General features: G+C 48.3%; 1 protein-coding gene across 2 annotated transcripts in view; it reads left to right on the top strand.

Annotated features, from left to right (window-relative positions):
• The window catches only part of LOC110503425 (neprilysin), a 171,134-nt gene that overhangs the window by 31,335 nt on the left and 113,585 nt on the right, over positions 1-26,214 (top strand). For both annotated transcript variants that reach the window (XM_090219174.1, XM_090219175.1), the window contains exon 2: positions 261-440. In XM_090219174.1, the coding sequence (XP_090075300.1) occupies positions 261-440 (180 nt within the window). The remainder of the gene's footprint in view (positions 1-260; positions 441-26,214) is intronic.

Raw genomic sequence — 26,214 nt, 5'->3', positions numbered from 1 at the left:
ATGGTGTTGAGGAGGGTTGTTCTTTATCATGGTGTTGAGGAGGGTTCTTCTTTATCATGGTGATGAGGAGGGTTGTTCTTTATCATGGTGTTGAGGAGGGTTGTTCTTTTATTTTTAGTTGTTGCCACATCTTTCACTGAGATATCATATTTAGTTGGTTTATATTCTTCAAGGAGATTATTTCAGATTTAAAACCTTCCTTGTCTCTTCCCTCCCCTCCCTCCCCTCCTTCCTCTTCCCCTTCCCTCCCTCCCCTCCAGGTGAGTCATTACAGCCAGCAGCTGAAGGAGTGTTGAGCATGGTGGAGACCGTCCCCCCAAAGTCGGCTAAGAAGCTCCGCTGGACCTCTCTGGAGATCGGCCTGCTCACCATCGTCTCCCTCCTCTTCATCGTCATAGTGGCCCTCATCGTCCTCTTCGCCACACAACGGACTGATAGCGGTGAGTGGAGCAATCAATATGGCAATTAATCAAGCAAGGAATCAATGAAGCAATCATTTAGACAGTCAGTCAGACAAATGAAAGGGAGTTTTAAAACGTTAAGGTTGCAAGATTGGAACCCCCGAGCTGACAAGGTGAAAATCTGTCGTTCGGCCCCTGAACAGGCAGTTAACCCACCGTTCCTGTGCCGTCATTGAAAATAAGAATGTGTTCTTAACTGACTTGCCTAGTTAAATAAAAGTATACAAAAAAAAAAAATTGACATCGGCCCCAATTAATCGTCAAATTCCCATTAATCGGCCCGACCTCTAATCTCAACAGATGATATGGTGGTATGATGACACATCGTGTGCTATTGAGAAGGAAAAAAAGTCACTGCTGAGTTTACTATTCTTATGGATGCAATCTTGTACGCTTGTGTAGCTTACTTTCTGTCAGCGAGAACCCTAAAAAATACCCTTCAGTCAAATGTTACGGCACATTTAATATGTGAGTTTCAGGGATAAATCATCAATGCGGTTGCTACATACATTTTTTTGTGACTTATATTTGAACGATATCAATACCCATTGATTATTGAAGAATATAACTTATAGATAGATGCCTCACTAGCTTAGGTCAACTGTCGTTCCTCATCGGAACTCAAATAGCTTAGGTCAACTGTCGTTTTTCATCGGAACTCAAATAGCTTAGGTCAACTGTCGTTCCTCATCGGAATTCAAATAGCTTAGGTCAACTGTCGTTCCTCATCGGAACTCAAATAGCTTAGGTCAACTGTCGTTTTTCATCGGAACTCAAATAGCTTAAGTCAACTGTCGTTCCTCATCGGAACTCAAATAGCTTAAGTCAACTGTCGTTCCTCATCGGAACTCAAATAGCTTAGGTCAACTGTCGTTCCTCATCGGAACTCAAATAGCTTAAGTCAACTGTCGTTCCTCATCGGAACTCAAATAGCTTAGGTCAACTGTCGTTCCTCATCGGAACTCAAATAGCTTAAGTCAACTGTCGTTCCTCATCGGAACTCAAATAGCTTAGGTCAACTGTCGTTCCTCATCGGAACTCAAATAGCTTAGGTCAACTGTCGTTCCTCATCGGAACTCAAATAGCTTAGGTCAACTGTCGTTCCTCATCGGAACTCAAATAGCTTAGGTCAACTGTCGTTCCTCATCGGAACTCAAATAGCTTAGGTCAACTGTCGTCCCTCATCGGAACTCAAATAGCTTAAGTCAACTGTCGTTCCTCATCGGAACTCAAATAGCTTAGGTCAACTGTCGTCCCTCATCGGAACTCAAATAGCTTAGGTCAACTGTCGTTCCTCATCGGAACTCAAATAGCTTAGGTCAACTGTCGTTCCTCATCGGAACTCAAATAGCTTAGGTCAACTGTCGTCCCTCATCGGAACTCAAATAGCTTAGGTCAACTGTCGTTCCTCATCGGAACTCAAATAGCTTAGGTCAACTGTCGTTCCTCATCGGAACTCAAATAGCTTAGGTCAACTGTCGTTCCTCATCGGAACTCAAATAGCTTAGGTCAACTGTCGTTCCTCATCGGAACTCAAATAGCTTAGGTCAACTGTCGTTCCTCATCGGAACTCAAATAGCTTAGGTCAACTGTCGTCCCTCATCGGAACTCAAATAGCTTAAGTCAACTGTCGTTCCTCATCGGAACTCAAATAGCTTAGGTCAACTGTCGTCCCTCATCGGAACTCAAATAGCTTAAGTCAACTGTCGTTCCTCATCGGAACTCAAATAGCTTAGGTCAACTGTCGTTCCTCATCGGAACTCAAATAGCTTAGGTCAACTGTCGTTCCTCATCGGAACTCAAATAGCTTAGGTCAACTGTCGTTCCTCATCGGAACTCAAATAGCTTAGGTCAACTGTCGTTCCTCATCGGAACTCAAATAGCTTAGGTCAACTGTCATTCCTCATCGGAACTCAAATAGCTTAAGTCAACTGTCGTTCCTCATCGGAACTCAAATAGCTTAGGTCAACTGTCGTTCCTCATCGGAACTCAAATAGCTTAGGTCAACTGTCGTTCCTCATCGGAACTCAAATAGCTTAAGTCAACTGTCGTTCCTCATCGGAACTCAAATAGCTTAGGTCAACTGTCGTTCCTCATCGGAACTCAAATAGCTTAGGTCAACTGTCGTTCCTCATCGGAACTCAAATAGCTTAGGTCAACTGTCGTTTCTCATCGGAACTCAAATAGCTTAGGTCAACTGTCGTCCCTCATCGGAACTCAAATAGCTTAAGTCAACTGTCGTTTCTCATCGGAACTCAAATAGCTTAGGTCAACTGTCGTTCCTCATCGGAACTCAAATAGCTTAGGTCAACTGTCGTTCCTCATCGGAACTCAAATAGCTTAAGTCAACTGTCGTTCCTCATCGGAACTCAAATAGCTTAGGTCAACTGTCGTTCCTCATCGGAACTCAAATAGCTTAGGTCAACTGTCGTCCCTCATCGGAACTCAAATAGCTTAGGTCAACTGTCGTTCCTCATCGGAACTCAAATAGCTTAAGTCAACTGTCGTTCCTCATCGGAACTCAAATAGCTTAGGTCAACTGTCGTTCCTCATCGGAACTCAAATAGCTTAGGTCAACTGTCGTTCCTCATCGGAACTCAAATAGCTTAGGTCAACTGTCGTTCCTCATTGGAACTCAAATAGCTTAGGTCAACTGTCGTTCCTCATCGGAACTCAAATAGCTTAGGTCAACTGTCGTTCCTCATCGGAACTCAAATAGCTTAGGTCAACTGTCGTTCCTCATCGGAACTCAAATAGCTTAGGTCAACTGTCGTTCCTCATCGGAACTCAAATAGCTTAGGTCAACTGTCGTTCCTCATCGGAACTCAAAAGATAAGATGTTTTTTTATTAAACATTTTCAAATTGCAAACACTGAATAGCCTCAAAACGTGATTTAAAAATCATTTTGAAACCATGGATGGTCAGTCATTGCATCCATAACTCTGAGAGTGGTTTACACTTCTCCAGCCCCCATCCCACAGCTTTTTACCCAAACAGTGGCGGTGACCGCCGTTGTTATTGTTCAAACTGCAGATTGCCCCGCGTTAACGTTTGTCAGCTCAAGGGGAGCGTTGAAGCGTGTATAGTGGTCTGAAAACTGAAACTCTGAAAACTGAAACCCTGAAACTGAAACCCCACTCCACTAAAGGAACAGGGCTTTCAACAGTTTGCTAGAGGACTTGTGAGTGTTGTTTTTGGAGGGTCAGTACAGGGGGACACAGTATGGAAAGGGCCGTTGGGAAGCATTTCACTGTTGTATTCGGCGCATGTGACTAATACAATTTGATTTGATTAATGGCCAAGTTTGTAAAGGTTTTTATTGCTGAGTATAAAGTTCAATTTCAGTCCATAGAGACTTCCCTTTATGGCCCTTTGGGGATCAGAGATTCCAGGAGCTATGATTGATGTACTGTAGGCTCTATGGCAGAAGGTCTACTTAATGCTAATTTAAACCTTATGGCGATGGACGATTCAGAGCGTAGTGCCGTTTTTTTCATCACAAGAGGGACGGTTCCTTGTACTGTAGTGTGCTCTGACACATTTGACGTACTCCCGTGTCACGTGGAAATTATAACGCGTCCTATCATTCCTTGCATAGACGGATGGACGGAGGGGGGACGGGGGGGGGGACGGGGGGGCAGTGTTGTGTAGGCAATGAAGCTCGCATCGTTCATTGATCTGATCTATAGGCTATAGGTTATGCATCAAAATAGCCTATTTTGCATTGACAACCCAAGATAATCTCAGCGACTGTTCAAACAATACACCAAACAACAGCCTTATTACAATTCTCCCCAAAGGATATTTTGTTTAGAAGTACAATCTAGTGATTCCAGGCTATTGATGAAAACAGCTGCGAGATATGGGCTTTTTCTCCTCGAACAAAACATGACATGATTGTATTTTTAGCTGATATGGGAGTGAATATATTCAAGCTGCATATCAAACTGGGATAATGTTGTAGGATACACTGGCAAGTAGAATAATATTTGCCAGGGAATATTATTTCATTATAAATCTGAATATTTTACTTGCTGGTGTGGAAATCTAATCAAAATCACTTTTCAAGATTGCTGTCTTGGTTTAGCTTGGCATTAAATAAGCAACCTGTTTTGCATTGATAACCAAATGTAATCTCAGCGACTGCTCAAACAATAAACCAAACGATATTGTATCCTTACTAGAATCCTCCCCAAAAGAAGAGTCTTTGTTAAGAAGTGATAATGTTATTGTAGGCTATTTTGAAACGTAAAAACAGAGAGCCATGTGCTTTTTCCCCCTCTGTTCCAAATGATGACATTCTACTTTTAGCTGATATGGGAGAGAATACATTGAATAGTTGTCATGGCATATTATTTAATTATAAATCAGATTATTTCACTTGGCGATGTGGGAAGCTAAAAAGGCTAGCTAACCGTCAGAATTTGCCAAAATTCCTATATCCATTGTTTTAGGGATTTTTTTTATGCTCCCTGACTGTCCCAATGATTATCAATTATTATTAAAGTCTAGAAACTGTTTGAATGTAGGTCCATTATCATTTTCACACAGTTTCCATTTGGTTTTATTCAAGTATATTGACTTTGCCCCCCCCACCCCCCCCAAAAAAACTTTTTTCAATATTTTAGTTTGTTCGTTTTTTGACTCGAGCCACCCGATTGGGCCCCCTATTAAAGTGTTCCTATTGGTGAAAAAGGAACAAAAACATAGAGAATAGAACAACAGTGTGTTGTATGTTTGACGCCTCTGAATGAAAGGGTTTTTCCTATAGCATAGGTCACTGTCTCTCAAGTGCTTTGAGGCTACTGCTGTCTGACCAGTAGTACTGTTTCCTGCAGTAAAGTTATACTACTGACTACTACTGTCTGACCAGCAGTACTGTTTCCTGCAGTAAAGTTATACTACTGACTACTACTGTCTGACCAGCAGTACTGTTTCCTGTTGTAATGTTATACTACTGACTACTACTGTCTGACCAGCAGTACTGTTTCCTTCAGTAAAGTTATACTACTGACTACCACTGTCTGACCAGTAGTACTGTTTCCTTCAGTAAAGTTATACTACTGACTACTACTGTCTGACCAGCAGTACTGTTTCCTTCAGTAAAGTTATACTAGTGACTACTACTGTCTGACCAGTAGTACTGTTTCCTTCAGTAAAGTTATACTAGTGACTACTACTGTCTGACCAGCAGTACTGTTTCCTGCAGTAAAGTTATACTAGTGACTACTACTGTCTGACCAGCAGTACTGTTTCCTGCAGTAAAGTTATACTACTGACTACTACTGTCTGACCAGCAGTACTGTTTCCTGCAGTAAAGTTATACTACTGACTACTACTGTCTTACCTGCAGTACTGTTTCCCGGTGTTGTAGTACTCGAGTCCGACTGCACTCAGACTCAGACTTGACCATTGGGTGACTCGGACCGCCTTCTCGTGCCTATTTGCACTTGGACTGGATAGGCTACAATGATAATCAGAACGGGAGCGCAGAGCAGCGAGGGTTATGTTCTGTCGGTGTGGAAAAGGGACGCTCCACACCCGGGACACGCTGCCTACATCAGGAGCTACGGGGGAGCAGGCCATGAGTGTGGAAAAGGGACGCTCCACACCCGGGACACGCTGCCTACATCAGGAGCTACGGGGGAGCAGGCCATGAGTGTGGAAAAGGGACGCTCCACACCCGGGACACGCTGCCTACATCAGGAGCTACGGGGGAGCAGGCCATGAGTGTGGAAAAGGGACGCTCCACACCCGGGACACGCAGCCTACATCAGGAGCTACGGGGGAGCAGGCCATGAGTGTGGAAAAGGGACGCTCCACACCCGGGACACGCAGCCTACATCAGGAGCTACAGGGGAGCAGGCCATGAGTGTGGAAAAGGGACGCTCCACACCCGGGACACGCTGCCTACATCAGGAGCTACGGGGGAGCAGGCCATGAGTGTGGAAAAGGGACGCTCCACACCCGGAACACGCTGCCTACATCAGGAGCTACGGGGGAGCAGGCCATGAGTGTGGAAAAGGGACGCTCCACACCCGGAACACGCTGCCTACATCAGGAGCTACAGGGGAGCAGGCCATGAGTGTGGAAAAGGGACGCTCCACACCCGGAACACGCTGCCTACATCAGGAGCTACAGGGGAGCAGGCCATGAGTGTGGAAAAGGGACGCTCCACACCCGGAACACGCTGCCTACATCAGGAGCTACAGGGGAGAAGGCCATGAGTGTGGAAAAGGGACGCTCCACACCCGGGACACACTGCCTACATCAGGAGCTACGGGGGAGCAGGCCATGAGTGTGGAAAAGGGACGCTCCACACCCGGGACACGCTGCCTACATCAGGAGCTACGGGGGAGCAGGCCATGAGTGTGGAAAAGGGACGCTCCACACCCGGGACACGCTGCCTACATCAGGAGCTACGGGGGAGCAGGCCATGAGTGTGGAAAAGGGACGCTCCACACCCGGGACACGCTGCCTACATCAGGAGCTACGGGGGAGCAGGCCATGAGTGTGGAAAAGGGACGCTCCACACCCGGGACACACTGCCTACATCAGGAGCTACGGGGGAGCAGGCCATGAGTGTGGAAAAGGGACGCTCCACACCCGGGACACGCTGCCTACATCAGGAGCTACGGGGGAGCAGGCCATGAGTGTGGAAAAGGGACGCTCCACACCCGGGACACGCTGCCTACATCAGGAGCTACGGGGGAGCAGGCCATGAGTGTGGAAAAGGGACGCTCCACACCCGGGACACACTGCCTACATCAGGAGCTACGGGGGAGCAGGCCATGAGTGTGGAAAAGGGACGCTCCACACCCGGGACACGCAGCCTACATCAGGAGCTACAGGGGAGAAGGCCATGAGTGTGGAAAAGGGACGCTCCACACCCGGGACACACTGCCTACATCAGGAGCTACGGGGGAGCAGGCCATGAGTGTGGAAAAGGGACGCTCCACACCCGGGACACACTGCCTACATCAGGAGCTACGGGGGAGCAGGCCATGAGTGTGGAAAAGGGACGCTCCACACCCGGAACACGCAGCCTACATCAGGAGCTACGGGGGAGCAGGCCATGAGTGTGGAAAAGGGACGCTCCACACCCGGGACACACTGCCTACATCAGGAGCTACGGGGAGCAGGCCATGAGTGTGGAAAAGGGACGCTCCACACCCGGGACACACTGCCTACATCAGGAGCTACGGGGGAGCAGGCCATGAGTGTGGAAAAGGGACGCTCCACACCCGGGACACGCAGCCTACATCAGGAGCTACAGGGGAGAAGGCCATGAGTGTGGAAAAGGGACGCTCCACACCCGGGACACACTGCGTACATCAGGAGCTACGGGGGAGCAGGCTATGAGTGTGGAAAAGGGACGCTCCACACCCGGGACACACTGCCTACATCAGGAGCTACGGGGGAGCAGGCCATGAGTGTGGAAAAGGGACGCTCCACACCCGGGACACGCAGCCTACATCAGGAGCTACAGGGGAGAAGGCCATGAGTGTGGAAAAGGGACGCTCCACACCCGGAACACGCTGCCTACATCAGGAGCTACGGGGGAGCAGGCCATGAGTGTGGAAAAGGGACGCTCCACACCCGGGACACGCTGCCTACATCAGGAGCTACGGGGGAGCAGGCCATGAGTGTGGAAAAGGGACGCTCCACACCCGGGACACGCTGCCTACATCAGGAGCTACGGGGGAGCAGGCCATGAGTGTGGAAAAGGGACGCTCCACACCCGGGACACACTGCCTACATCAGGAGCTACGGGGGAGCAGGCCATGAGTGTGGAAAAGGGACGCTCCACACCCGGGACACGCTGCCTACATCAGGAGCTACGGGGGAGCAGGCCATGAGTGTGGAAAAGGGACGCTCCACACCCGGGACACGCTGCCTACATCAGGAGCTACGGGGGAGCAGGCCATGAGTGTGGAAAAGGGACGCTCCACACCCGGGACACACTGCCTACATCAGGAGCTACGGGGGAGCAGGCCATGAGTGTGGAAAAGGGACGCTCCACACCCGGGACACGCAGCCTACATCAGGAGCTACAGGGGAGAAGGCCATGAGTGTGGAAAAGGGACGCTCCACACCCGGGACACACTGCCTACATCAGGAGCTACGGGGGAGCAGGCCATGAGTGTGGAAAAGGGACGCTCCACACCCGGGACACACTGCCTACATCAGGAGCTACGGGGGAGCAGGCCATGAGTGTGGAAAAGGGACGCTCCACACCCGGAACACGCAGCCTACATCAGGAGCTACGGGGGAGCAGGCCATGAGTGTGGAAAAGGGACGCTCCACACCCGGAACACGCAGCCTACATCAGGAGCTACGGGGGAGCAGGCCATGAGTGTGGAAAAGGGACGCTCCACACCCGGGACACACTGCCTACATCAGGAGCTACGGGGGAGCAGGCCATGAGTGTGGAAAAGGGACGCTCCACACCCGGGACACGCAGCCTACATCAGGAGCTACAGGGGAGAAGGCCATGAGTGTGGAAAAGGGACGCTCCACACCCGGGACACACTGCGTACATCAGGAGCTACGGGGGAGCAGGCTATGAGTGTGGAAAAGGGACGCTCCACACCCGGGACACACTGCCTACATCAGGAGCTACGGGGGAGCAGGCCATGAGTGTGGAAAAGGGACGCTCCACACCCGGGACACGCAGCCTACATCAGGAGCTACAGGGGAGAAGGCCATGAGTGTGGAAAAGGGACGCTCCACACCCGGAACACGCTGCCTACATCAGGAGCTACGGGGGAGCAGGCCATGAGTGTGGAAAAGGGACGCTCCACACCCGGGACACGCTGCCTACATCAGGAGCTACGGGGGAGCAGGCCATGAGTGTGGAAAAGGGACGCTCCACACCCGGGACACGCTGCCTACATCAGGAGCTACGGGGGAGCAGGCCATGAGTGTGGAAAAGGGACGCTCCACACCCGGAACACGCTGCCTACATCAGGAGCTACGGGGGAGCAGGCCATGAGTGTGGAAAAGGGACGCTCCACACCCGGAACACGCTGCCTACATCAGGAGCTACAGGGGAGCAGGCCATGAGTGTGGAAAAGGGACGCTCCACACCCGGAACACGCTGCCTACATCAGGAGCTACAGGGGAGCAGGCCATGAGTGTGGAAAAGGGACGCTCCACACCCGGAACACGCTGCCTACATCAGGAGCTACAGGGGAGAAGGCCATGAGTGTGGAAAAGGGACGCTCCACACCCGGGACACACTGCCTACATCAGGAGCTACGGGGGAGCAGGCCATGAGTGTGGAAAAGGGACGCTCCACACCCGGGACACGCTGCCTACATCAGGAGCTACGGGGGAGCAGGCCATGAGTGTGGAAAAGGGACGCTCCACACCCGGGACACGCTGCCTACATCAGGAGCTACGGGGGAGCAGGCCATGAGTGTGGAAAAGGGACGCTCCACACCCGGGACACGCTGCCTACATCAGGAGCTACGGGGGAGCAGGCCATGAGTGTGGAAAAGGGACGCTCCACACCCGGGACACACTGCCTACATCAGGAGCTACGGGGGAGCAGGCCATGAGTGTGGAAAAGGGACGCTCCACACCCGGGACACGCTGCCTACATCAGGAGCTACGGGGGAGCAGGCCATGAGTGTGGAAAAGGGACGCTCCACACCCGGGACACGCTGCCTACATCAGGAGCTACGGGGGAGCAGGCCATGAGTGTGGAAAAGGGACGCTCCACACCCGGGACACACTGCCTACATCAGGAGCTACGGGGGAGCAGGCCATGAGTGTGGAAAAGGGACGCTCCACACCCGGGACACGCAGCCTACATCAGGAGCTACAGGGGAGAAGGCCATGAGTGTGGAAAAGGGACGCTCCACACCCGGGACACACTGCCTACATCAGGAGCTACGGGGGAGCAGGCCATGAGTGTGGAAAAGGGACGCTCCACACCCGGGACACACTGCCTACATCAGGAGCTACGGGGGAGCAGGCCATGAGTGTGGAAAAGGGACGCTCCACACCCGGAACACGCAGCCTACATCAGGAGCTACGGGGGAGCAGGCCATGAGTGTGGAAAAGGGACGCTCCACACCCGGGACACACTGCCTACATCAGGAGCTACGGGGAGCAGGCCATGAGTGTGGAAAAGGGACGCTCCACACCCGGGACACACTGCCTACATCAGGAGCTACGGGGGAGCAGGCCATGAGTGTGGAAAAGGGACGCTCCACACCCGGGACACGCAGCCTACATCAGGAGCTACAGGGGAGAAGGCCATGAGTGTGGAAAAGGGACGCTCCACACCCGGGACACACTGCGTACATCAGGAGCTACGGGGGAGCAGGCTATGAGTGTGGAAAAGGGACGCTCCACACCCGGGACACACTGCCTACATCAGGAGCTACGGGGGAGCAGGCCATGAGTGTGGAAAAGGGACGCTCCACACCCGGGACACGCAGCCTACATCAGGAGCTACAGGGGAGAAGGCCATGAGTGTGGAAAAGGGACGCTCCACACCCGGAACACGCTGCCTACATCAGGAGCTACGGGGGAGCAGGCCATGAGTGTGGAAAAGGGACGCTCCACACCCGGGACACGCTGCCTACATCAGGAGCTACGGGGGAGCAGGCCATGAGTGTGGAAAAGGGACGCTCCACACCCGGGACACGCTGCCTACATCAGGAGCTACGGGGGAGCAGGCCATGAGTGTGGAAAAGGGACGCTCCACACCCGGGACACACTGCCTACATCAGGAGCTACGGGGGAGCAGGCCATGAGTGTGGAAAAGGGACGCTCCACACCCGGGACACGCTGCCTACATCAGGAGCTACGGGGGAGCAGGCCATGAGTGTGGAAAAGGGACGCTCCACACCCGGGACACGCTGCCTACATCAGGAGCTACGGGGGAGCAGGCCATGAGTGTGGAAAAGGGACGCTCCACACCCGGGACACACTGCCTACATCAGGAGCTACGGGGGAGCAGGCCATGAGTGTGGAAAAGGGACGCTCCACACCCGGGACACGCAGCCTACATCAGGAGCTACAGGGGAGAAGGCCATGAGTGTGGAAAAGGGACGCTCCACACCCGGGACACACTGCCTACATCAGGAGCTACGGGGGAGCAGGCCATGAGTGTGGAAAAGGGACGCTCCACACCCGGGACACACTGCCTACATCAGGAGCTACGGGGGAGCAGGCCATGAGTGTGGAAAAGGGACGCTCCACACCCGGAACACGCAGCCTACATCAGGAGCTACGGGGGAGCAGGCCATGAGTGTGGAAAAGGGACGCTCCACACCCGGAACACGCAGCCTACATCAGGAGCTACGGGGGAGCAGGCCATGAGTGTGGAAAAGGGACGCTCCACACCCGGGACACACTGCCTACATCAGGAGCTACGGGGGAGCAGGCCATGAGTGTGGAAAAGGGACGCTCCACACCCGGGACACGCAGCCTACATCAGGAGCTACAGGGGAGAAGGCCATGAGTGTGGAAAAGGGACGCTCCACACCCGGGACACACTGCGTACATCAGGAGCTACGGGGGAGCAGGCTATGAGTGTGGAAAAGGGACGCTCCACACCCGGGACACACTGCCTACATCAGGAGCTACGGGGGAGCAGGCCATGAGTGTGGAAAAGGGACGCTCCACACCCGGGACACGCAGCCTACATCAGGAGCTACAGGGGAGAAGGCCATGAGTGTGGAAAAGGGACGCTCCACACCCGGAACACGCTGCCTACATCAGGAGCTACGGGGGAGCAGGCCATGAGTGTGGAAAAGGGACGCTCCACACCCGGGACACGCTGCCTACATCAGGAGCTACGGGGGAGCAGGCCATGAGTGTGGAAAAGGGACGCTCCACACCCGGGACACGCTGCCTACATCAGGAGCTACGGGGGAGCAGGCCATGAGTGTGGAAAAGGGACGCTCCACACCCGGGACACACTGCCTACATCAGGAGCTACGGGGGAGCAGGCCATGAGTGTGGAAAAGGGACGCTCCACACCCGGGACACGCAGCCTACATCAGGAGCTACAGGGGAGAAGGCCATGAGTGTGGAAAAGGGACGCTCCACACCCGGAACACGCTGCCTACATCAGGAGCTACGGGGGAGCAGGCCATGAGTGTGGAAAAGGGACGCTCCACACCCGGGACACGCTGCCTACATCAGGAGCTACGGGGGAGCAGGCCATGAGTGTGGAAAAGGGACGCTCAACACCTGGGACACGCTGCCTACATCAGGAGCTACGGGGGAGCAGGCCATGAGTGTGGAAAAGGGACGCTCCACACCCGGGACACACTGCCTACATCAGGAGCTACGGGGGAGCAGGCCATGAGTGTGGAAAAGGGACGCTCCACACCCGGGACACGCTGCCTACATCAGGAGCTACGGGGGAGCAGGCCATGAGTGTGGAAAAGGGACGCTCCACACCCGGGACACGCTGCCTACATCAGGAGCTACGGGGGAGCAGGCCATGAGTGTGGAAAAGGGACGCTCCACACCCGGGACACGCTGCCTACATCAGGAGCTACGGGGGAGCAGGCCATGAGTGTGGAAAAGGGACGCTCAACACCCGGGACACGCTGCCTACATCAGGAGCTACGGGGGAGCAGGCCATGAGTGTGGAAAAGGGACGCTCCACACCCGGGACACACTGCCTACATCAGGAGCTACGGGGGAGCAGGCCATGAGTGTGGAAAAGGGACGCTCCACACCCGGGACACGCTGCCTACATCAGGAGCTACGGGGGAGCAGGCCATGAGTGTGGAAAAGGGACGCTCCACACCCGGGACACGCTGCCTACATCAGGAGCTACGGGGGAGCAGGCCATGAGTGTGGAAAAGGGACGCTCCACACCCGGGACACACTGCCTACATCAGGAGCTACGGGGGAGCAGGCCATGAGTGTGGAAAAGGGACGCTCCACACCCGGGACACGCAGCCTACATCAGGAGCTACAGGGGAGAAGGCCATGAGTGTGGAAAAGGGACGCTCCACACCCGGGACACACTGCCTACATCAGGAGCTACGGGGGAGCAGGCCATGAGTGTGGAAAAGGGACGCTCCACACCCGGGACACACTGCCTACATCAGGAGCTACGGGGGAGCAGGCCATGAGTGTGGAAAAGGGACGCTCCACACCCGGAACACGCAGCCTACATCAGGAGCTACGGGGGAGCAGGCCATGAGTGTGGAAAAGGGACGCTCCACACCCGGGACACACTGCCTACATCAGGAGCTACGGGGGAGCAGGCCATGAGTGTGGAAAAGGGACGCTCCACACCCGGGACACACTGCCTACATCAGGAGCTACGGGGGAGCAGGCCATGAGTGTGGAAAAGGGACGCTCCACACCCGGGACACGCAGCCTACATCAGGAGCTACAGGGGAGAAGGCCATGAGTGTGGAAAAGGGACGCTCCACACCCGGGACACACTGCGTACATCAGGAGCTACGGGTGAGCAGGCCATGAGTGTGGAAAAGGGACGCTCCACACCCGGGACACACTGCCTACATCAGGAGCTACGGGGGAGCAGGCCATGAGTGTGGAAAAGGGACGCTCCACACCCGGGACACGCAGCCTACATCAGGAGCTACAGGGGAGAAGGCCATGAGTGTGGAAAAGGGACGCTCCACACCCGGAACACGCTGCCTACATCAGGAGCTACGGGGGAGCAGGCCATGAGTGTGGAAAAGGGACGCTCCACACCCGGGACACGCTGCCTACATCAGGAGCTACGGGGGAGCAGGCCATGAGTGTGGAAAAGGGACGCTCCACACCCGGGACACGCTGCCTACATCAGGAGCTACGGGGGAGCAGGCCATGAGTGTGGAAAAGGGACGCTCCACACCCGGGACACGCTGCCTACATCAGGAGCTACGGGGGAGCAGGCCATGAGTGTGGAAAAGGGACGCTCCACACCCGGGACACACTGCCTACATCAGGAGCTACGGGGGAGCAGGCCATGACTGTGGAAAAGGGACGCTCCACACCCAGGACACACTGCCTACATCAGGAGCTACGGGGGAGCAGGCCATGAGTGTGGAAAAGGGACGCTCCACACCCGGGACACGCAGCCTACATCAGGAGCTACGGGGGAGCAGGCCATGAGTGTGGAAAAGGGACGCTCCACACCCGGGACACGCAGCCTACATCAGGAGCTACGGGGGAGCAGGCCATGAGTGTGGAAAAGGGACGCTCCACACCCGGAACACGCTGCCTACATCAGGAGCTACAGGGGAGCAGGCCATGAGTGTGGGCAGGGAGGCTCCGATCATAGGCTACACATCACCCGTAGCCATCAGTTACCAGCCTACATCAGGAGCTACAGGGGAGCAGGCCATGAGTGTGGGCAGGGAGGCTCCGATCATAGGCTACACATCACCCTTAACCATCAGTTACCAGCCTACATCAGGAGCTACAGGGGAGCAGGCCATGAGTGTGGGCAGGGAGGCTCCGATCATAGGCTACACATCACCCGTAGCCATCAGTCACCAGCCTACTATTCAGCTTTGCCTGATTAAGAAGCACAAACTACTTTACAAATTGAAAACAACACTAGTATTGAGTTTAATAGTAAAATAACAGTCTAGATATGTTTTTCTCTCTCTCTCCCCTTGAATATAGAAAAGTAGGCTGTCGTTGAATTTGTCATCTCGCTCTCACTTCCCCCCCCCACCCTGCATCCCAAAGCCAGGTTCTGACAAGTCTCTGATAAACCGAAAATGACACACACCGATGTTGCCTTCTTATTGAAGAGTTTTTGCGCATTTGGATAATTGTTGCTACACAACGTTCCTGTAGAATTTTCTAGAACCATTATTTGGTCAACGGTAATAGCCTATTCATAATGTTGATTCCTGCTATGAAAGTATCTGCTTGTCTCTGTTTCACTGTCTACTGATGTGTGACTGAGCCACTCTCGCTCCCTCTCCCCACTGTGGTCACAGAGGAAGGAGATATGCATTATGACAAGCACAAGCATATGACCTTTGCTCAAATGCAATTTGCCTGGAAAAAGACAATTTTCAAAATGCATCTACTGTTGTTCTGTAGGCTGTAGTCTAGCATGTCTGTAGCCTAGCATGTCTAGCCTAGCATGTCTGTAGCCTAGCATGTCTGTAGCCTAGCATGTCTGTAGCCTAGCATGTCTGTAGTGTAGCGTGTCTGTAGCCTAGCATGTCTGTAGTCTAGCATGTCTGTAGCCCAGCATGTCTGTAGTCTAGCATGTCTGTAGCCTAGCATGTCTGTAGTCTAGCATGTATGTAGCCTAGCATGTCTGTAGCCTAGCATGTCTGTAGTGTAGCATGTCTGTAGCCTAGCATGTCTGTAGCCTAGCATGTCTGTAGCCTAGCATTTCTGTAGCCTAGCATGACTGTAGTGTAGCATGTCTGTAGCCTAGCATGTCTGTAGCCCAACATGTCTGTAGTCTAGCATGTCTGTAGCCTAGCATGTCTGTAGCCTAGCATGTCTGTAGCCTAGCATGTCTGTAGTCTAGCATGTCTGTAGCCTAGCATGTCTGTAGCCTAGCATGTCTGTAACCTAGCATGTCTGTAGTCTAGCATGTCTGTAGCCTAGCATGTCTGTAGCCTAGCATGTCTGTAACCTAGCATGTCTGTACTCTAGCATGTCTGTAGCCTAGCATGTCTGTAGCCCAGCATGTCTGTAGTCTAGCATGTCTGTAGTCTAGCATGTCTGTAGCCTAGCATGTCTGTAGCCTAGCATGTCTGTAGTCTAGCATGTCTGTAGCCTAGCATGTCTGTAGCCTAGCATGTCTGTAGCCTAGCATGTCTGTAGTCTAGCATGGTTTTGAACAGAGTGCACCGTTTGCAGTGAATAGGTAGCCTTGCACTGCAATGTTTTTGTAGGACATTAGCCTACATTTACTGATAGATTCATCAATTAGCCAACATGGCTGTAAAGCAACGATATCATATTTAGAGTTAGCAATCTAGCTAAGGGTTTTGAGTTCCCACTAATATTATAATATAGGCTATAAGTCAATATGCACAAAAATAGCGGCAAATTCTCTGAAGAGCCAAAAACTTAATCTGATAATTATTTGACAGGCTGCTCATCAAAATATCAATCATGCATTTCCTGGACATGTTAGATAAAATAAATGAAATGACCAAAAGTATGTGGACACCTGCTCATCGAACATGTCATTCCAAACTCATGGGCATTAATATAGAGTTGGTCCCCCCTTTGCTGCTATAACAGCCTCCACTTTCTAGGCTTTCCACTAGATGTTGGAACATTGCTGCGGGGGACTTGCTTCCATTCAGCCACAAGAGCATTACTGAGGTCGGATACTGATGTTGGGTGATTAGGCCTGGCTCGCAGTTGGCGTTCCAATTCATCCCAAAGGTGTTCGATGGGGTTGAGGTCAGGGCTCTGTGCAGGCCAGACACGTTCTTCCACACCGATCTCGACAAACCATTTCTGTATGGACCTTGCTTTGTGTACGGGGGCATTGTCATGCTGAAACAGGAAAGTGCCTTCCTCAAACTGTTGCCACAAAGTTGGAAGCACAGAAATTCTTATTTACAATGACGGCCTACCAAACGTCAAAAGGCCACCTGCAAGGACGGGGCCTGGGATTAAAAATAAAAAATAAATAAAATATAAATATAGGACAAAACACATATCACAACAAGAGAGACAACACTACATAAAGAGAGACCTAAGACAACACAGCATGGTAGCAACACAACATGGTAGCAGCACAAAACATGGTACAAACATTATTGGGCACAGACAACAGCACAAAGGGTAAGAAGGTAGAGACAACAATAGATCACACAAAGCAGCCACAACTGTCATTAACAGTGTCCATGATTGGGTCTTTGAATGAAGAGATTGAGATGAAACTTGTGTTCAACTGCTCGGTCATGGAAACCCATTTCATGAAGCTCCAGACTAACAGTTCTTGTGCTGACGTAAGCTTCCAGAGGCAGTTTGGAACTCGGTAGTGAGTGTTGCTTCCAGAGGCAGTTTGGAACTCGGTAGTGAGTGTTGCTTCCAGAGGCAGTTTGGAACTCCGTAGTGACTGTTGCTTCCAGAGGCAGTTTGGAACTCGGTAGTGAGTGTTGCTTCCAGAGGCAGTTTGGAACTCGGTAGTGAGTGTTGCTTTCAGAGGCAGTTTGGAACTCGGTAGTGAGTGTTGCTTCCAGAGGCAGTTTGGAACTCGGTAGTGAGTGTTGCTTCCAGAGGCAGTTTGGAACTCGGTAGTGAATGATGCAACCGATGACAGATCATTTTTTACACGCTATGCGCTTCAGCATTCAGCGGCCCCATTCCGTGAGCTTGTGTTGGCCTACCACTTTGCGGCTGAGTCGTTGTTTTGCTCCTCGTCGTTTCCTCTTCACAATAACAGCACTTACAGTTGACCGGGGAAGCTCTGTCTATGGAGATTGCATGGCTGTGTGCTCAATTTTACACACCAGTCAGCAATGGGTGTGGCTGAAATGACTGCTCAATTTTAAGGGGTGTCCACATACTTTTGCATGTACTGTACAAGCGTGCAGGGTGACTTATTAAGGAATTGGCCAATAACATCTATGAATAGTAGACTATAATTTCGTCTGTCAAAACAGGTAGACCGACCTCTTATTTATTGAATATTAATAAATAGGTTCCAACACAATTCCCTCTTGTTATTAGTAGCCTAGTCAAATTAAAATTAAGACTGTTTAAATAAATTAGGACTTCTCGAGTTATCCGACTTTCAGCACAAACGCGCTGTCGATCTTCGCAGCTGCCTCTTCATAGTAACGACAGTTATATAATTTACTAGACTCTGGCTTATTGTGTTTATTAAAATCAATTATAGCAGTAGCAAGCTAACCTCCGGTCCTCCTTTTTTGTCTTCGCGCTCTCTTGCATTTTTTTGTTGTCCAGGGCTCATTACTATCTTTCATTAAATCACACATGTAAGATACTAAATTAAAGCTACACTCGTTGTGAATCCAGCCAACATGTCAGATTTTTAAAAGGCTTTTCGGCGAAAGCATAAGAAGCTATTATCTGATGATAGCACAACAGTAAACAAAGAGGGTAGCATATTTCTACCCTGCAGGCGCTACACAAAACGCAGAAATAAAATATAAAACATGCCTTACCTTCGACAAGCTTCTTTTGTTGGCACTCCAAAATGGTCATTTTGTTCGATTATTTGCCCAACGTCACTACAAAATATTTCAAAAGTTGCCTGTAAACTTTGCCAAAACATTTCAAACTACTTTAGTAATACAACTTTAGGTATTTTTAAATTGAAGATGGGTCTATCTGTGTTCAATACAGGAAGACAACAAACCAAGCTACTTTTCAAGTCTTGCACAACTCTCAACAGTGTTACGCAGTTCCTAGATAGCCGTACTTCTTCATTGCACAAATGAATAACCTCAACCAAATTCCAAAGACTGGTGACATCCAGTGGAAGCGGTAGGAACTGAAAACAAGTTCCTAAGAAATATCGTTTCCCAATGAGAACTCAGTGAATAGACAGAGACCTCAAAAAAAAAAAAGATTCTGAAAGGTTAGTCCTCTGGGTTTTGCCTGCTACATAAGTTCTGTTATACTCACAGACATGATTCAAACAGTTTTAGAAACTTCAGAGTGTTTTCTATCCATATCCATACTAATAATATGCATATCCTATATTCTTGGCATGAGTAGCAGGAAGTTGAAATTGGGCACGCTATTTATACAAGAGTGAAAATGTTGCCCCTTATACCTTAAGTAGTTTTAAGGCATGAATTTCGACTGCGGAAACGCAGCCTATCCAGCCGTGATGCACACTGCCTATATGCGCATGGAACAAGAGTAATGTGCGTTTGGTGCACGTATACTTTGTATTTAGAAACATAAAAAAATCTTGTTTTTACCCCATTTTGTTTTAAAACCAAGCATAGCCTTCCCTTCGCTTAATGAAGGCTGTTTTCTTTTTGTCCTGACCAGGCTAATCAAGACTATCAATAAAGGATTTGGCTCATGAGACCGCTTGGAAATTAATCTTAATCTCCAAAGCTTTATTAAAAGATCAAGTTTGAGAGGAGCAAAACCGTGAGCTGACATTCCATTTTTATCTATGTATTGTAGCTTGGCCTACATTATTCTAGCCATTATTTGGACGCGCGTAATACACCATTCATGATGTAGGCGACATGTTTTCATGCCCATCATGAAGCGAGAGATGAGAACCTTGGCGAATACCGGTAATCCTGTATTTAGAAGTTATTTTCATTTAACAATTGCTTCTTTCCCGTTTCACATCATATCCCCCAGTAGGCTACCCTTACCCGACCCGAGGTCAGGGCTGGTTCAACAGCATTTATTTTATCCTGACGATATTATGATATCATTACATTTTACATGTATTTATTGTTGTTGTTGTTGTTGTTGACATAGAATTGTATTCAAACAAAATGTATTATACTGATTCACACTGTTCTGGTTTGATTGAGAATGCGATCTGAATGATGGTTCCAATACATAATAATAATATAAAACATCGTATTTGGGAGTAGTATAAACGGTGAGTGGACATTCTCCCTTTCTCTTTATTTTGGATCTTTGTCCAAAATAAACTACTGTGAAACGTTTGGATGTGTGTAAATTAAAACAGTAATTGATTCGTTTTTGTTTAGAATTTGATTGTAATTATTTGCGTTCTTTTTAGGCCTATATCGATATTGAAATGTATCTTGCGTTTGGCATGTCCATGCTCAGCCATATTGCAATTTACAGCAGGCATAGCCCCAATATTAGTGGGAATGATATGTATTTATTTCAACATGGATGCCATGAAATTACTTGGAACACTGTTGACTGTAAACAGGTTCAAGTTAGAACAATGTTGACTGTAAACAGGTTCAAGGTAGAACAATGTTGACTGTAAACAGGTTCAAGTTAGAACAATGTTGACTGTAAACAGGTTCAAGTTAGAACAATGTTGACTGTAAACAGGTTCAAGTTAACATAGCAAAGATAAGATGGGTCTACATTTTGTTATTTCGTTTCTGTAAGCTATTTAACAAACTATAACAGACTAACATTGGAATTGGAGTTGATTCCAAAGAAATAAATATAAGACCGTACATACCCAACTTGAAGCAACCACATATTTAGTCATGGAGCACGTTCTGATTGGCCAGTTAGGGGCCAAGCCTCGACACACCCACAACAGCTTCATTCATCAAAACTCAGCCCTTTTGCTCCATCACCAGCACTGCAATGAACATTTTTGTTTGTGAAAATAGCTTCAATATTCCTGACACCCGCCGAAACTATAACTTTTAGATTTTATTTATTTATTTATTTATTTATTTTTATTTCACCTTTATTTAACCAGGTAGGCAAGTTGAGAACAAGTTCTCATTTACAACTGTGACCTGGCCAAGATAAAGCAAAGCAGTGCAACAAAAACAACACAGAGTTACACATGGAATAAACAAACATGCAGTCAAAAACACGGTAGAACAAGTCTATATACAGTGTGTGCAAATGAAGTAAGGAGGTAAGGCCATAAATAGTCCAATAGTGGTGAAGTAATTACAATTGAGCAATTTACACTGGAGTGATATACAGTTGAAGTCGGAAGTTTACATACAATTAGGTTGGAGTCATTAAAACTCATTTTTCAACCACTCCACAAATTTCTTGTTCACAAACTAGTTAGTTAATTAGGACATCTACTTTGTGCATGATACAAGTAATTTTTCCAACAATTGTTTACAGACAGATTATTTCACTTATAACTCAATGTATCACAAATCCAGTGGATCAGAAGTTTACATACACTAAGTTGACTGTGCCTTTAAACAGCTTGGAAAATTCCAGAAAATTATGTCATGTCTTTAGAAGCTTCTGATAGGCTAATTGACATGATTTGACTCAATTGGAAGTGTACCTGTGGATGTATTTCAAGGCCTACCTTCAAACTCAGTGCCACTTTGCTTGACATCATGGGAAAATCAAAAGAAATCAGCCATGACCTCAGAAAAAACATTGTAGACCTCTACAAGTTTGGTTCGTCACAGGGAGACATTTCCAAACGCTTGAAGGTACCACGTTCATCTGTACAAACAATAGCACGCAAGTATAAATACCATGGGACCATGCAGCCGTCATACCGCTCAGGAAGGAGATGTGTTCTGTCTCCTAGAGATGAACGTACTTTGGTGCGAAAAGTGCAAATCAATCTCAGAACAACAACAAAAGACCTTGTGAAGATGCTGGAGGAAACAGGTACAAAAGTATCTATATCCACAGTAAAATGAGTCCTTTATCAACATAACCTGAAGGCCGCTCAGCAAGGAAGAAGCCACTGCTCCAAAACCTCCATAAAAAAAGCCAGACTATGGTTTGCAACTGCACATGGGGACAAAGATTGTACTTTTTGGAGAAATGTCCTCTGGTCTGATGAAACAAAAATAGACCTGTTTGGCCATAATGACCATTGTTATGTTTGGAGGAAAAGGGGGAGGCTTGCAAGCTGAAGGACACCATCCCAACCGTGAAGCACGGGGGTGGCAGCATCATGTCGTGGAGGTGCTTTGCTGCAGGAGGGACTGGTGCACTTCACAAAGTAGATGGCATCATGAGGGGGAAAATTACGTGGATACATTGAAGCAACATCTCAAGTCATCAGGAAGTTAAAGCTTGGTCGCAAATGGGTCTTCCAAATGGACAATGACACCAAGCATACTTCCAAAGTTGTGGCAAAATGGCTAAAGGACAACAAAGTCCAGGTATTGGAGTGGCCATCACAGAGCCCTGACCTCAATCCTATAGAACATTTGTGGACAGAACTGAAAAAGTGCATGCGAGCAAGGAGGCCTACAAACCTGACTCCGTTACACCAGGAGGAATGGGCCACAATTCACCCAAGTTATTGTGGGAAACTTGTGTAAGGCTACCCAAAATGTTTGACCCAAGTTAAACAATTTAAAGGCAATGCTTCCAAATACTGATTGAGTGTATGTAAACTTCTGACCCACTGGGAATGTGATGAAATAAATACATCGTTCTCTACTATTATTCTGACATTTTACATTCTTAAAATGAAGTGGTGATCCTAACTTTATTAGGATTTTTACTAGGATTAAATATCAGGAATCGTGAAAAACTGAGTTTAAATGTATTTGGCTAAGGTGTATGTAAACTTCCGACTTCAACTGTATGCGATGAGGATCTACATTGCATTAGGTTTGTTAATCAATTACAAATTACATGACCCTCCTCTGGACTAAAAAAAAAAAACCCACTAAACCCACTCCCATACTGAAATCAAAAAGCATTACCCTCCCCCATTTTCCTCCAGGTAACAATTGTGTACCACCAGAAGTCCTGAAAAACCATTTCCCCTGCCTATTATAGTGGATAGATCTTTAAACAGTCACAGCAGGCTGGATGCTGTTTGCAACAGGAGCCTCTGCGCCCCACTGTTTGTGTATGTGTGTCACTGTGTGTGTGTGTCACTGTGTGTGTGTGTGTGTGTGTGTGTGTGTGTGTGTGTGTGTGTGTGTGTGTGTGTGTGTTTGCCTCTCGTTATGGCAGGGGTTCCCAAACTATTTTGGCCTACGACCCCATTTTGATATCTGAAAGTTTTCGATGACCCCAACCATGTGAAAAGAAATTATGTAATTAGCTTTTTTTTTATTTGGGCCTATGGCAAAACATTCTAACAGTATTTCTGATTGTCTTCTCAACTCATCATCACATATTTTTAATGTGGGGCTATGACAGTCAATTGCAAATTAGTCTGACATAATGCCTCTTACCTTACCAGCACTAATGAGATGGGTGTGGCTTGATGCATGTCGCGTCGGAGCTTCTCAAAGTCAGGGGGCGTGGTCGACAGTGCACACCTCATCAAATCAAATCAAATGTATTTATATAGCCCTTCGTACATCAGCTGATATCTCAAAGTGCTGTACAGAAACCCAGCCTAAAACCCCATACAGCAAGCAATGCAGGTGTAGAAGCACGGTGGCTAGGAAAAACTCCCTAGAAAGGCCAAAACCTAGGAAGAAACCTAGAGAGGAACCAGGTTATGTGGGGTGGCCAGTCCTCTTCTGGCTGTGCCGGGTGGAGATTATAACAGAACATGGCCAAGATGTTCAAATGTTCATAAATGACCAGCATGGTCAAATAATAATCATCACTGCTGTCACATCACCCCCACATACTTTTAACATGGGGGCTATGATGACAGTCTGTTATGTCTCTTATCTCACCACCACTAATGAGTGTTGCTTGATGTGTCTCGAAGTCAGGATGCCTGGTCCCTGCTGTCCCATCCAACCTGGATGGATATTTGGTTTTAATGCAGACGAGAGCACTGAATCCAGCTTCACACAGATCAGAGCTGGAGAAGGGTACCATGAGGTTTATGGTGCTTTCAAGACAACTGGCAACTCTGAAAAATACGAGGTCAAATCATGACATCAGTGATCTTCAGGTCGGAAAGACAGAGCTCTAGAAAGAGGCTTGAGTTCCCGAGTTGGAATTACGACTGGGATGACCATTCATAAGGAGATCCCGGTTTTCGGCAGGATATTCCCTTTGAGTCAGAAACCAAAACTCCTCCGTAGTGAGCTGTGAATGCGCTGTCTGCAGCATTCGGTCACATGACAGCTCCATCAGCTGTTTGGTTTCACTTACCAGCATGTCAGCTGAGCCAGGATCACAGTCAAACAGAGTAAAAAACTCACGGACGCAAAAGCAAAGTTCAAACCAAGTTAATTCACCCACTGGGTCATACAGCTGCATAAGACAAAGAACATATTCACACAAGCACTAATATTTAACACTTTCTATGAGCCCCTCCTTACACATCTGAACAGCCAATACACCTCTGTTGCTATTGTCATGACATTGCCCTGTTGGTGAGGTTTATGACCCCCATAAATACCTTTCCCCCTTTTATCTCTACTACTCTACAGAATGGACTCTTGGAAAGCCCTTTGTTAACATAGAGAAAGTATGGTGACATCAAAAGGTTGGGGAATGGAACCATATTTCAGTCATCCAACCAGTTGAAAGTATCCGTTGGTACTTAAAGAATATGATGTCAGATCAGTTGTCGTCTGAGACATTATTACTGATGACAGGACGACATAAACTGTATCTTGGAAAGTCTACACATTCTAGTTATCAGATTAATATGGAATTGTTGTGCAATTGAAATGTTTAAATATTAAACTATTTGTGAAAAGATTAAATGTAATTTTAGTTTAAAATGAGAGAAAGTAAAATATGCTCACTCAGTGTCCACACCCACGTGAATAGGCATTGATTTGAAATAATGAACCAGCCCTTTTCTACATTTCTATAAGAGTCCCCGTGACCCAATTCACGGCGAACTAAGCCGACCTCAGCGTGAGCTCTGGTTTGCGAATGGTTGAATGACCACAACTTAACAAAATCAACATTGTGTTCCCGATGACGTGAGGACTGTCCATACTTTTAAAAGGGCGAATTTCAACGTGGAGGTGACGATCGCCACGCTGGAAGGATGAATTTCGACGATACCAGCCAGAATATAGCATTAGCTTGTAGCATGGCAACTTGGTATGAACTTTGAACTCTTATTCACTTAAGAAGTGATACATCCTAGATGTTGAGTTATCAGCAGCAGCTGTAAACGTGGGCTAGGAAAGGACGGACAATCTCTTCAGAAAGACAGGGTACTACAAAGTATCCGTTCTACCACACGACAACAGACTACAACGTATCCGCCCAGAAATATTCTTCAAAGGACAAGGGAGTTTCTGCTGGGCAACCCAGCCTTCCATCTTCGACCAATCTATCGAAGCCCAACGCAGAGTAAATATATTGATTATTTTCCTTTTCCGAATGGGAGGTTATTTAGAATGCATACGATTCTGTATTTACGATAGCATAGCTTCATAAGGTCCGATAGAGACCCAATGCTTTTGTTCCTCAGTCTTCCTGCTCTTTCATTCAAACCCAACCCCCTTTCTTTGTGTAACCAGCCATCATACCGGTTTCGTCTGCAAGGAATGTTTTATTTTAGGACATGATTAGTAATCAATGTATGATCCTTACTGTGTATATGTAATTCTGTGTGACTATTTAGGTATTTAGTAAATAAATAATAAATAAAAAAATTGTATTGCTGATTCAACTTGTTAGCCAGGGTTCGTGAAGATAACCAACAATTTTACGACGTTCAGATGAGACTGAATAAGGTGACGATTAATAATTGACTGCTATTGATATAAAAGATGACCAAATCTTTAAGAGTTTATTCGGAAGACAACAGCTCTATAAACATTATTCCGTGTTGCCCCGACTTCCTAGTTAATTACATTTACTTGATTAGTTTAATCAGGTAATATTAATTACAGAGAATTGATTTTATAAAATAGCATGTCATATTATTTAATGGATAGTAAAGACACGACACTGTCCAGAACCTTAATGATATCTGTTCTTCCTCACTTTCATCTGACCTGACCTCGGCCCAAATCCCTCACTCCTCCCCATAGGATTCTTGATGTCCAACGATGATAACATATTCTGACAGAGTGTAAACGTTCTACATTCCCCTCTCTCCCTCAGTGACTTAAGACTGGTTAAGGATACTTCATATATTCAAGTTTAGAACTCAGAACCCATCAGACGTGAGCAGTCATCACTCGTGTGGGACACAGATCCTGTGTTCTGTTAGAAGCACACACAGCCGTGGGATGGGTGGCATGGTTGGCTTTTGAAAGACTCTCCAAT

Source organism: Oncorhynchus mykiss, chromosome 24 (genome assembly GCF_057628025.1).
Source record: "Oncorhynchus mykiss isolate SJ-2025 chromosome 24, ASM5762802v1, whole genome shotgun sequence".
Lineage (NCBI taxonomy): Eukaryota > Metazoa > Chordata > Actinopteri > Salmoniformes > Salmonidae > Oncorhynchus > Oncorhynchus mykiss.
Note: the sequence above shows the minus strand (reverse complement) of the source record. Positions and strands in the feature narration are given on the sequence as shown.